The sequence below is a fragment of the Salvelinus fontinalis genome, chromosome 3 (assembly GCF_029448725.1).
Source record: "Salvelinus fontinalis isolate EN_2023a chromosome 3, ASM2944872v1, whole genome shotgun sequence".
Lineage (NCBI taxonomy): Eukaryota > Metazoa > Chordata > Actinopteri > Salmoniformes > Salmonidae > Salvelinus > Salvelinus fontinalis.
Genome location: NC_074667.1, coordinates 2,328,635 through 2,341,641, shown reverse-complemented (window position 1 = coordinate 2,341,641; position 13,007 = coordinate 2,328,635). Strand labels below are relative to the sequence as shown.

At 43.9% G+C, this 13,007-nt stretch overlaps 1 protein-coding gene across 17 annotated transcripts in view; it reads right to left on the bottom strand.

Annotated features, from left to right (window-relative positions):
* Positions 1–5,988: 5,988 nt before the first annotated feature.
* Positions 5,989–13,007, bottom strand: part of LOC129835956 (regulating synaptic membrane exocytosis protein 1-like) — a 117,444-nt gene continuing 110,425 nt past the window's right edge. For all 17 annotated transcript variants that reach the window (XM_055901744.1, XM_055901653.1, XM_055901701.1 and 14 more), the window contains 3 exons: positions 9,449–9,550; positions 9,084–9,223; positions 5,989–8,891 (listed from right to left, as the gene is read on the bottom strand). In XM_055901744.1, coding sequence (XP_055757719.1) covers positions 8,673–8,891; positions 9,084–9,223; positions 9,449–9,550 — 461 coding nt within the window. In that variant the 3' untranslated portion in view covers positions 5,989–8,672. The remainder of the gene's footprint in view (positions 8,892–9,083; positions 9,224–9,448; positions 9,551–13,007) is intronic.

The following is a 13,007-nucleotide window of genomic DNA, read 5'->3' as shown; positions in this document are numbered from 1 at the left end:
TTCTTACTGAATGGTTGATGCTGCAAAATGTTGTTTTGCTGTAAAACTGTTGCCTGTAGAGGAAGTTGTGGCATGTGGCTTATTATTCTCTCATTCAGTGAACACACATTTCCTCTTGTCTATACCGCAAGCGCTGTAGAAAGGCAGTCGCTGTAGAAAGGCAGTCGCTGCAGAAAGGCAGTCGCTGTAGTATTCAATACTGCAATAGCACTTCTCAGAACAAGAACATGCTTGTCTGTGGCCTGGTCTCAGATCTGTTTGTGCTCTTGCCAACACTCAATTACTCATTGACAGGCCTAACACAATGAAGTTAGCATGATAGCACATTAAGACCGGGTGGCAAGTAGCCTAGCGGTTGGGCCAGTAACAGAAAGGTTGCTGGTTCGAATCCCTGAGCTGACTAGGCAAGGCGCCCTAATTCCTCGTTTAAGTCTCTCTGGATAACAGCGTCTGTAAAAATGTAGCTTACTATAGAGCTTATTCAATATGTTTCGTCATCATGTAGGCCGTTTTTGGACATACTGTATGTAAGTGCTGACCATGCAGGGACAGCACTCGTTTTGATGGTAGAAAGATAATTAAATGACATAAAGGAGAGAGGGGACAATGGAGGATATTCTCTGGATGACAGCAGGCTCTGTCGTAAAAATGAGAGCCTGTACGCGATAGCACCCTGTCAAAGAGTGTGTGTGTGTGTCTGTGTCACCTAACTACATAGCTCTGACCCATAGACAGGTCTGCACACAAATAGATCTCTCTACTAGAGGTTAGCGCATCTGTCCTTCCAATCCACCCTCTCCAGAATTGCATACAGTATATCAGGTGCGGACTGGGACTAGAACTCAGCCCTGACATTTCTAACACACCGGTCCATTTATTCCCTTGAGGCCCCCATTATTAGCCAGATAATGATCATTTTGTGCAAAATACCCAAGTTAGACAGGCCCACTCGGCTACAAATTGACCAGCCCATCTGGCATTTGCCAGAAATGCCAGAAGGCCAATCCGTCCCTGCAGTTTATGATGGGCAAACAGAGATAAACTCCATCCGCACACTGATGATCCTCTGACAAAACTACACCATCTGCTGGTGAATACTGGTTAGTTACTCAGTAGGTAATTATATTGCACGGTCTCGGAAACCATCATTGTCCCCCACAAAGAATTCGGCGAGGGGACTGTGGATCTGTCTCCATCCGTTTGTTAAAACGTTCATACGTTAGTCACATGCGGTATCTCAGACAGCACTGGGCCGATTCTGACGAAACTTGGGTGAATGATGCATCTTGCCATAAAGAGCCGGCCTTGTTTTGACGGCCTTGTTTTGAAGTGACATGAATTTACTGAAACTGTTTTCTGGCTGTTTGTTTGACTATATTCTTGAAAACCGCAATTCAGACACTATGCACCAGTTACGACACAGTAGGATGGTGTTTCAATTACGCATGGGAAGTGGATTGTGTCATTTAAACTAAACTAAGCGATACAATCAATGCATTCTTTCTTGGCAAATGATTTCAACCGAAACTCAGTATGCTGTAAATGCATCCTTTTTTTTTCTAAATCTACAGTTATCGTTGCAACTTGGATATGCGCTGCACCAGTTTCCTGTGCCTTCTGAGGGCCCCTTACTCCTAAGAAGGTGTCAGTAGACTGTTCTTAAAGCTGTATATACCCCAGTACTGTACATGCAGTGAAAACTCAACATATGTCAACAATTCAAAACCCTCAAAGCAGAGTGCACACAGATCTAACATCAGAGAACCCCGAACCTGAATCTTAACATTCTCCATTTAGGAGGATTCTAAGTATCTGACCCTGCGTGAGTGGTTAGAGGAAACATCTACTCACTCCTCTGAACACGTAATCCAACGGGAGGATGCTTGATGCAGAATGGAGGTTAGCTGGGCTGTTCCCAAACTATTTCCCCCTCAATGCACAGAACAAAAGAGGAAGTCGACATAAAGAGAACAAACATAATGAAAATAATGAACGTGATTATATTTCCGTTTTTTTCTCCGTGCGTTCTATTACTGATGAACCATAAAGATCATCATCATTTGGCCCTTAATGGAAGAGGTCACTTCCTGGAAGCTGGAAGACAAGTAATCTTGACTGTATTATACTGTATGTTCTCTGGTCCTCACACACACACACACACACACACACACACACACACACACACACACACGCACACACACACACACACACACACACACACACACACACACACACACACACACACACACACACACACACACACACACAGAGGTCGTGAGCTCTGATCCAGTGACAAGGGGGAGGGGCTAGATTGCCTGCAGATGTTGTTTCGGGGGGCCCTCTTCTTTCTTAACGAGAGGATGTGGAACATAAATCTCCGGGGTCCATGTTGCCATGTGTCCTATAAGAGGTCAAACGAGAGGGCATTTTGGTACAACTTCCCCTTTCAGTGAGAGAAACCAACGTAGTCAGGGATGAAGGAACTGTTTGAAGGAACTATTTTACGGAGTCAAAGCTGTCCTGCAGAGTTGAAAGTTGAAAACTTCCGTAGACTTGTTTGCGCCAATATTTGACTTACTCCACTTCTCCCCCAAAATACTTGCGTTTCACTTTTTAGGTAAAAAGATGTGGTCAGAGAAAGTAAATGTGCTTTTCATATTCCGAGGGAACTCTCACACACCAAAGACAACAGCGAGAAAAGGGGACACCCTTCCTTGTAATGTTACAGATGATTAAGGACCGACTGATTGGGTGGGGACTGGCAGAACTAGAGTGAGCCTTGTGCCTTTTGTATTCTTTAAAACATTGACTTAGTGGTGTTGCCATGGTAGTACAACAATAAAAGGTCATTTATCAGTGTAGGTACTTGGTATAGAGAAGGGGGGAGACACGCTATTCCCCTTAGGAAAGGAGTAGGGTAGCAACCGTTAGCCAACACCTAGCGAGCGCGTTAAGAGGGTCAGACCTCTTGCTGTAATGGTTAAGGCGTTGGCTTGATAGTCGCTAGACCTGGGTTTGAGTCCCGGTCAGGGATACCCCCTGAATTTGCTACAACATAGCTCCATGGATGCTTTCCTTGACACTGGCCCTTAATTGACCCATTATTTTCAGTTGAAGAGGATCAGCTTGAACAAAGTGAGGTGTACAATCACTGATCTACAAATAGTATTCCCTGCCACATGATAAGCTTTGTGCAATTAAGATTCGTAGAGCTACGCCTCCCCTGGCTTTGCGACAACCCCCCCCCACCACCACCACCAAACACTCAAGCACAACCACATTGATTGAAGACAGCTTATGTCAATAAAATAACATTTCCTAGGATTTTATACCTTCAGCAACCCTAGTGGATAAAATCAAATATAAAACTTGTCCTAATGATGACATCCGTGAGACGACACAGAGTCAAAATGTGAACGGGAAGTGCGTCACAAATGAGGTATAATTTGACGGACATTATTTGGACATGGTCATTTGCAATTCTAGCTTTTGCGAATTCCTTCCATGTTTGTCTTTGTAATGCTTAATTTGTCCGAATTTGGAGTCTCCACGACATTAGTCCTGGATTTGGTACGATCTCAGTTGATTCTGAGGTCTTTCTACTTTCATGTGTAGGATTCAAATGTTGGCCTGTTTTTGTAAGCTACACTGATACTGTGCTTGTTCTCTCTCTCTCTCCCTCTCTCCCCCTCTCTCTCTCTCTCTCTATGTCTCTGTCTCTGTCTCTGTCTCTGTCTCTCTCTGTCTCTGTCTCTGTCTCTCTCTCTCTCTCTCTCTCTCTCTCTCTCTCTGTCTCTCTCTGTCTCTCTCTGTCTCTCTCTGTCTCTCTCTGTCTCTCTCTGTCTCTGTCTCTGTCTCTCTCTCCCTCTCTCTCTCTCTCTCCTTGGGAGTTCTGTGAAGCTGCTTTGCTAAGATGCCTATCTGAGGAGACTGACAGAGGGCATGGCGGGGTTGAGTCTGTGGGACCAGAGAAAATATTAGTTTTCCCACAAGCAAGCAAGAAGATAAGCTTATACCCATAGCAACAGATACAACTTATTTTAGAGAGCATTTTCATTTTGACATAATGTACCAAGGTAATTGTGGGTTAAGAGCAATCTAGGCTGGCAAAATACACTTTTATGTAATCTAGGTTGGAAAATACACTTTGAATATGTTTTGGAAGCAGATGGGGTCAAAAAGTATTTGAAATCTTTCAAACACTTAAGGCTCTATTCAATCCGTAGCACTAAAGAGACGCTTTATAGCGCGATTGACAATTAAAGGCAATGTTCCCACGGTCGCTGAGACTGCATTCATGGTGAACACTGCATATAGTGCTGTCGGAAAGTATTCAGACCCCTTGACTTTTTACACATTTTGTTACGTTACAGCCTTAATCTAAAATGGGTAAAAAAAAATCTGTAGCAATCTACACACATGTAGCAAATTTATAACAAATAAAAAACTGAAAAACCTTATTGACGTAAGTATTCAGAACTTTGCTATGAGACTCGAAATTGAGCTCAGCTGCGTCCTGTTTCCATTTATCATCCTTGAGATGGTTCTACAACTTGATTGGAGTCCGCCTGTGGTAAATTTAATTGATTGGACATGATTTGGAAAGGCACACACCTGTTTATATAATGTCCCACAGTTGACAGTGCATGTCAGAGCAAAAACCAAGCCATTAGGTCAAAGGAATTGTCCGTAGAACTCCGAGACATGATTGTGTCGAGGCACAGATCTGGGAAAGGGTACCAGCACATTTCTGCAGCATTGAAGGCCCCCAAGAACACAGTGGCCTCCATCATTATTAAATGGAAGAAGTTTAGAATCACCAAGACTCTTCCTAGAGCTGGCCGCCCAGCCAAACTGAGAAATTGGGGGAGAAGGGCTTTGGTCAGGGAGGTGACCAAGAACCTAATGGTCACTCTGACAGAGCTCTAGAGTTCCTCTGTGGAGATCGGAGAACCTTCCAGAAGGACAGCCATCTCTGCAGCACTCCACCAATCAGGCCTTTATGGTAGGGTGGCCAGATGGATGACACTCCTCAGTAAAAGGCACATGACAGCCCGCTTGGAGTTTGCCAAAAGGCAAATAAAGACTCTCAGACCATGAGAAACAAGATTCTCTGGTCTGATGAAACCAAGATTAAACTCTTTGGCCTCAATGTCAAGCATCACGCCTGGAGGAAACCTGGCACCATCCCTACGGTGAAGCATGGTGTTGACAGCATCATGCTGTGGGGATGTTTTTCAGTGGCAAGGACTGGGAGACTAGTCAGGATCGAGGCAAAGATCAACGGAACAAAGGACAGAGAGATCCTTGGTGAAAACCCATTCAAACTTCTCTGGAGAGACCTGAAAATAGTTCTGCACCAACACTCCTCATCTAACCTGACAGAGCTTGAGAGGATTTGTAGAGAAGAATGGGAGAAACTCCCCAAATACAGGTGTGCCAAACTTGTAGCGTCATACCCAAGTAGACCCGAGACCATAATCGCTGTCAAAGGTGCTTCAACAAAGTACTGAGTGAAGGGTCTTATGTAAATGTGATATTTAATTTTTAATTTTTTGTTGTTGAAATTATCAACAATTTCTTAAAAGCTGTTTTTGCTTTGTCATTATGTGGTATTGTGTGTAGATTGATCAGGAAAAATATATATTCCATCAATTTTAGAATAAGGCTGTAACCTAACAAATGGGAAAAAGTCAAGGGGTCTGAATACTTTCTGAAGGCACTGTATGTCGGCTCAATCGGAAATGACCGTAACATTTTTACGTGGATCTTCTGCGATACCTCCGCGATACGGATTGAATCCAGCCCTTAGTGTTTGCTTTAGCCTGCCTGGATTGTCAGATGGGCGGATTTTGCAATTTTGTGAATTGGTTCCATTCTATCAGACAAGCTCAATTAAGCCCAGTTGAAGTATTTCAAATTATTTTAAATAGGACTTGAAGAGGAGAGGGTTGACAGTGGAACAAGAACAGCAAGCAGGAGGGACAATTCTTCCACACATTCTTTTTTATTTGTAAATAATAAAAATGAACTCTTTTTTTAAAATATAAAACATACACATCATTTGAGCCACACCTGTTATACCAAACAAGAAATGCTGCAGTGAATACTTTTTAATCTGATCATTTTCTTTTATAGTTGTTGTTTCAGTGGAACACATAAATTGTAAACAATCAGCATTTTTTTCTCTCCTAATAATACTGACAAAATAAAAAGAATAACTCACTAAACATAAAACAAAAAAAAATGACGTTTTTATAAATGGGGTTTTACATGGCTGGGGTCATAGGTCGTATGTTGTAGGTTTCAAAGCATGGAGAGAGAGGTGTAGTGATGACAGCTTTTGCAGATAATATGGCCTGATACCCTAGTACACTCAAGTGTGGCGATTTTGGACTATCCCCTGAAGCCTTGTAGTGAAGTAGTGTCCCTTTGTGACTTTCTAAGTCCAATCGTAGTCTTTAGGAACTTGACAATGTCCCCGTAATCTGACTTGGCCCCTTTCGTAAATATCACTAAACCATTTGGTTGGTTGAAAAAATATTTACAATATACCTAAATTACTTTCGTTACATTATACTCTAAATAATTGGTGTAATATATGTATCCATATATCTTATTACATCATTATGTTCAACATAACTATACTTTGTATATAAATTGATCTGATTTATACATATTTAACCATGTAGTCTCAGCCCCATAGAGGTAAACTATGTGTACAGTAACAGTAGATTTGAAAGAATGGGCGGTGAGGACTGCTTAGTACAACAGTACAGCACGGGTTCAATAGCTTTAAAAAAAGACATCAACATAATCTCGGTAATCAGTTGGTTTCGAAACATTCAGCACCGGAATGAAGGATGTGGACTAGACTTGACTGCAGCTGATCATTTCGAATGTCTTCGCGTGATGTGAATGGCTTCGGTTTCTCTTTATATTTAAGTACGAGCAAACTGTACAAGTGCATGCAACATACAAGCGGGCCTACGGTATGTGGAACTAACACATATCTAGTTCAGTTCAATCTTTTTTTCCCCAGTATCGTTTTTGTTTTACAAAATGTGCATGCAGCTTGGAACAGGTCCGAGTCATGCTGGCCACGCCCCCTTTGGTGTGGCAGGAGTCAGCGGGCCTGACGAAGGATGAGCATTGGTGTTCCTGTCCTGAAAGTTCAATCTGATGGGTTACTTTTCACATTCACAAAGATGCAGAAGGGAAATTTGAGCAACTGATGTTTTTTGTTTTTCCAAATAATCGAGACAAAGAAGAAATTAAATGAAGCAAAAAATGTACATTTGCAAGCAGTATTTTTTATATTTTTTTCATTCACTTTTTCCCCCCAAAAAGTTAAACTTTTTGCCGCAAAAAAAATCAAGCTTATTGTGCTTGCGTTTTTGAATCTCAAAATAATGTAAACTGAAGTTTCGGATAAAACCCATAAACATGTGCTGGGATGAAGGGAAGGATATTCCAGGAAAACAGCTAAATGAAAGTTCTCGTGATTGTGGACAAAGATACGTATTTTTTTACAGTGACTTGTTGACACCCTAGTGATAGTCCAAAGTGAAATGTATAATTATATTTAATGGTCAACCTCCTTGGAGGTCTAATATACATCTATACAAAGACAACTGGGTTGGACTTTTTGTAGGTGACTGAATGAAGAAAAGAACATTGTAATCCCACACTAATCTCATCGTCATGTGTAAAAATCGTAACTTAAGATGTGTCACTGAACAGTCCCCTGCATCTCATTGCAGACACTTTATTTCATTTTCTCTATGACGTATTTTTTCTTTGTGTCTTTTTATTCTTCTCCATGCATACATCAGACAACGCATCGTAAACCTCATACTCATCATAAAAACATTTTTTTGTGCCATAAGTAACAAACGGAGAAAAAAATAGTCAAACGTACCAAAGACAAAAACGAGAGAGCGGCTTGGACCAGCCATGGTGAACATATTGAAAACAAAAAATGATATTTGACAGAGAAGGACCAGTAATGTGAATCCACAAAGTCTAGGCACCAGAAGGAGACCCCTGCTTGCCCAGACCGACCCCACCCAGAAGCACTCTGCCCTGGGGGCCGAAGTGCTGGCAGTCTGTTTGGGGGCCGGATGGGGGCCACTGCGGAGAGGACATTATGGCACCCCCTGAGGAACAAGGAGGATGACACCTCTGTCTTGGGTCCATACATTCCGACGCTAACATACATTTCTTTGTTTATTGACGGTTTGACTAAAAACTACCACCCTTCTTCCTTTCACATTTACATTTCTACTTAGTTTCTTCAATGAATCGAGTGTCTTCTTACCGCTCGACTCCAGTACAGCCTTACCTAGCTACCAAACATTGTTTATTACCGACAGCCCTAGTTCTTAGATTACAACCGCGAAAAAACGATGACGAATTCGTTACTGGAATGGAACACTGAAACCTTACGCTCTCTAAAACAAACAAACAAATTAAACGATGCCAGGAGTGATTGTCAGATCTCAACAAAGCTTTTTTTTTAATCATTGTGACTCTGTTTCTTGATTGTTGTTGTTCTAGAATAATTTTTGTCCGTTAATCTCTAAAGTGACGTTAATTCGTTTCACAAAGCGGTAGGCTAGCCATAGTCCCATTGGTCCATTAAGATTGGTAGCTGTAGTCCTATTGGTCCACTAGGATCGGGTGCCTGGTGGGCCCGAGGAGCTGTCCAATGACGACTGGGAAGCACGTCGAGTCAGGGAGGCTAGTGTGGGGTCCACTAAGGAGGAGGGTGGGAACAACTTGTACCAGCCAATCACTGTGCTCGTTAAGTCTAGTTCCTCCAATAGGATTTGTGCAACTCCCATGAAGCTTTTGTGGTCCATTCGTCCGTAGTCTCCCCAGACGATCACCTGAAGGAGAAAAAAAGACCCCCAAAAAAGATTAAAACCTTTACAGCTTAAATGGTTAAATAAAGGTTAAATTAAATTGAAATTAAAATAGAAAAATGGTTTTGATATTATTCAGGGGATGCATTTATTTAATTATTTAATTCAAATGTGATTGAACTTTCTTTATGAAACAAGGCACGCTTTGACCCTCACCTGTAAGACTTTACCCTGTGGGCTCTCCTCGAATTGCAGCGCTTGCTGGTACAGCGGGTCGAGCGTTTTCCGTGCAATCTTGGTTTTCTTTTTGGCTACATACGCTCCATTATTCAACAGATAGACCTTGACGTATGGAGCTGACGAAAGAAAGAAAGAAAGAAAAAAAGAAACAAGATAAGGATAAGGATAAGGATACTCAATTGTGGTTCTAAACATGGTCCGATTGAATTGTTTTCTCTAGGTGGGCGATTACATGGACCTTAGATAAGACTACTCCTGGATTAAAAAGCACTTTGCAGTGAATTATATTTGGTCTCAATGCAGTCCTCCACCCTTAGGTGGCGCTACCACCAGTGTCTCACCAGGGAGGGATTTGGATCCAGGCTTTTGTACAAGGCCCCGAGCTCTGATCACCTCCACCTCCAGCTGGCCCTTCTTGTCCATCATCCCGATCTGAATATCACCTGGGAGGAAGAAGAAGTAGAACGAGTTGACCAAAGATGGTGGATAAATGAAGATGTCCGACTCAGGCCGTTCACTATAGATGATTTTTTCATAGTTCCGACTTCCTATATGCACCAATGCGATAGCAGCTGATGTCTCGCCTTCTGTTTTGTCTCTGGTTGACTAAACAGGAACTGGATTGAACCAATCAGAACAGGTAGGAGATAAGAGGGATGTTCGAGCAGATCACGTGATGGTCACCGTCGTGTTTTGCATTATGGGTATAAACATTTCCAAAAATCATGTGATCAAAGGTCATGCAGTTTTTGTTGAAGACGCCTTCAAGTCGCTGCAGTTGCTTCTCACCAACTGCATCATGCAGCCATCATCTGCATTGTTGGAGGCACTATTTGTCAACCAATCATTAGGGTGTTTTTGTTTGATGAACATGGCCAAAGACGTGCCTAAAACAGGAACCAAATTTACCCCGATTCTAAAGCTACAAATGAAAGTGATATTTGAGACCGCTCTCTAACCAATTAATTGTACACATGTTTTGTTTTCAGTTTGTGAGTGTGTGATAAAGAGGGGTATAGAAAAGTTAATTTCAACATAAAGATTTTGTTTTTATAAACAATAGCAGCTATGTTCTCCTACCTAGTCAACCGTTCTCCTACCTAGTCAACACTGCTAGCTAGCCAGCTAGCCAACTTCTACCGAATAGCAGCACTGTAGAAACTATTACATTACAACGGAACGACTTGATTAGTGTAGTGTTAGCTAACTACATAGTTGTCTTTGCTGTCTTTGTATCTAAGATAATTGTGTAGTTTAGAGTAACTATCGAGGTTAGCTAGCCAGCTACTCTCGTCCGCCGCGCCACCGTTCTCCTACCTAGTCAACACTGCTAGCTAGCCAGCTAGCCGACTTCTACCGAATAGCAGCACTGTAGAAACTATTACATTACAACGGAACGACTTGATTAGTGTAGTGTTAGCTAGCTACATAGTTGTCTTTGCTGTCTTTGTTGTGTAGTTTAGAGTAATTGTCGAGGTTACCTAGCCAGCTACACTTTCAAACAAAGTCAACAACGCAGCCACTGCTAGCTAGCCTACTTCACCAGTCAGCAGTACTGCATCATTTTAATCATTTTAGTCAATAAGATTTTTGCAACGTAAGCTTAACTTTCTGAACATTCGAGACGTGTAGTCCACTTGTCATTCCAATCTCCTTTGCATTAGCGTAGCCTCTTCTGTAGCCTGTCAACTATGTGTCTGTCTATCCCTGTTCTCTCCTCTCTGCACAGACCATACAAACACTTCACACCGCGTGGCCGCGGCCACCCTAACCTGGTGGTCCCAGCGCGCACGACCCACGTGGAGTTCCAGGTCTCCGGTAGCCTCTGGAACTGCCGATCTGCGGCCAACAAGGCAGAGTTCATCTCAGCCTATGCTTCCCTCCAGTCCCTCGACTTCTTGACACTGACGGAAACATGGATCACCACAGATAACACTGCTACTCCTACTGCTCTCTCCTCGTCTGCCCACGTGTTCTCGCACACCCCGAGAGCTTCTGGTCAGCGGGGTGGTGGCACCGGGATCCTCATCTCTCCCAAGTGGTCATTCTCTCTTTCTCCCCTTACCCATCTGTCTATCGCCTCCTTTGAATTCCATGCTGTCACAGTTACCAGCCCTTTCAAGGACAGCGGAGTCAATCACCACCTTCCGGAGACACCTGAAACCCCACCTCTTCAAGGAATACCTAGGATAAAGCAATCCTTCTGCCCCCCCCCCCCTTAAAATGATCTAGATGCACTATTGTAAAGTGGCTGTTCCACTGGATGTCATAAGGTGAATGCACCAATTTGTAAGTCGCTCTGGATAAGAGCGTCTGCTAAATGACTTAAATGTAAAATGTAAATGTTAACATCCTTATCATTTATCGCCCACCAGGTTCCCTTGGAGAGTTCATCAATGAGCTTGTTGCCTTGATAAGCTCCTTTCCTGAGGACGGCTCACCTCTCACAGTTCTGGGTGACTTTAACCTCCCCACGTCTACCTTTGACTCATTCCTCTCTACCTCCTTCTTTCCACTCCTCTCCTCTTTTGACCTCACCCTCTCACCTCCCCCCCTACTCACAAGGCAGGCAATACGCTTGACCTCATCTTTACTAGATGCTGTTCTTCCACTAACCTCATTGCAACTCCCCTCCTAGTCTCCGACCACTACCTTGTATCCTTTTCCCTCTCGCTCTCATCCAACACTTCCCACACTGCCCCTACTCGGATGGTATCGCGCCGTCCCAACCTTCGCTCTCTCTCCCCCGCTACTCTCTCTTCGTCCATCCTATCATCTCTTCCCTCTGCTCAAACCTTCTCCAACCTATCTCCTGATTCTGCCTCCTCAACCCTCCTCTCCTCCATTTCTGCATCCTTTGACTCTCTATGTCCCCTATCCTCCAGGCCGGCTCGGTCCTCCCCTCCTGCTCCGTGGCTCGACGACTCATTGCGAGCTCACAGAACAGGGCACCGGGCAGCCGAGCGGAAATGGAGGAAAACTCGCCTCCCTGCGGACCTGGCATCCTTTCACTCCCTCCTCTCTACATTTTCCTCTTCTGTCTCTGCTGCTAAAGCCACTTTCTACCACTCTAAATTCCAAGCATCTGCCTCTAACCCTAGGAAGCTCTTTGCCACCTTCTCCTCCCTCCTGAATCCTCCTCCCCCTCCCCCCCTCCTCCCTCTCTGCAAATGACTTCGTCAACCATTTTGAAAAGAAGGTCGACGACATCCGATCCTCGTTTGCTAAGTCAAACGACACCGCTGGTTCTGCTCACACTGCCCTACCCTGTGCTCTGACCTCTTTCTCCCCTCTCTCTCCAGATGAAATCTCGCGTCTTGTGACGGCCGGCCGCCCAACAACCTGCCCGCTTGACCCTATCCCCTCCTCTCTTCTCCAGACCATTTCCGGAGACCTTCTCCCTTACCTCACCTCGCTCATCAACTCATCCTTGACCGCTGGCTACGTCCCTTCCGTCTTCAAGAGAGCGAGAGTTGCACCCCTTCTGAAAAAACCTACACTCGATCCCTCCGATGTCAACAACTACAGACCAGTATCCCTTCTTTCTTTTCTATCCAAAACTCTTGAACGTGCCGTCCTTGGCCAGCTTTCCTGCTATCTCACTCAGAATGACCTTCTTGATCCAAATCAGTCAGGTTTCAAGACTAGTCATTCAACTGAGACTGCTCTTCTCTGTGTCACGGAGGCGCTCCGCACTGCTAAAGCTAACTCTCTCTCCTCTGCTCTCATCCTTCTAGACCTATCGGCTGCCTTTGATACTGTGAACCATCAGATCCTCCTCTCCACCCTCTCCGAGTTGGGCATCTCCGGCGCGGCCCACGCTTGGATTGCGTCCTACCTGACAGGTCGCTCCTACCAGGTGGCGTGGCGAGAATCTGTCTCCTCACCACGTGCTCTCAC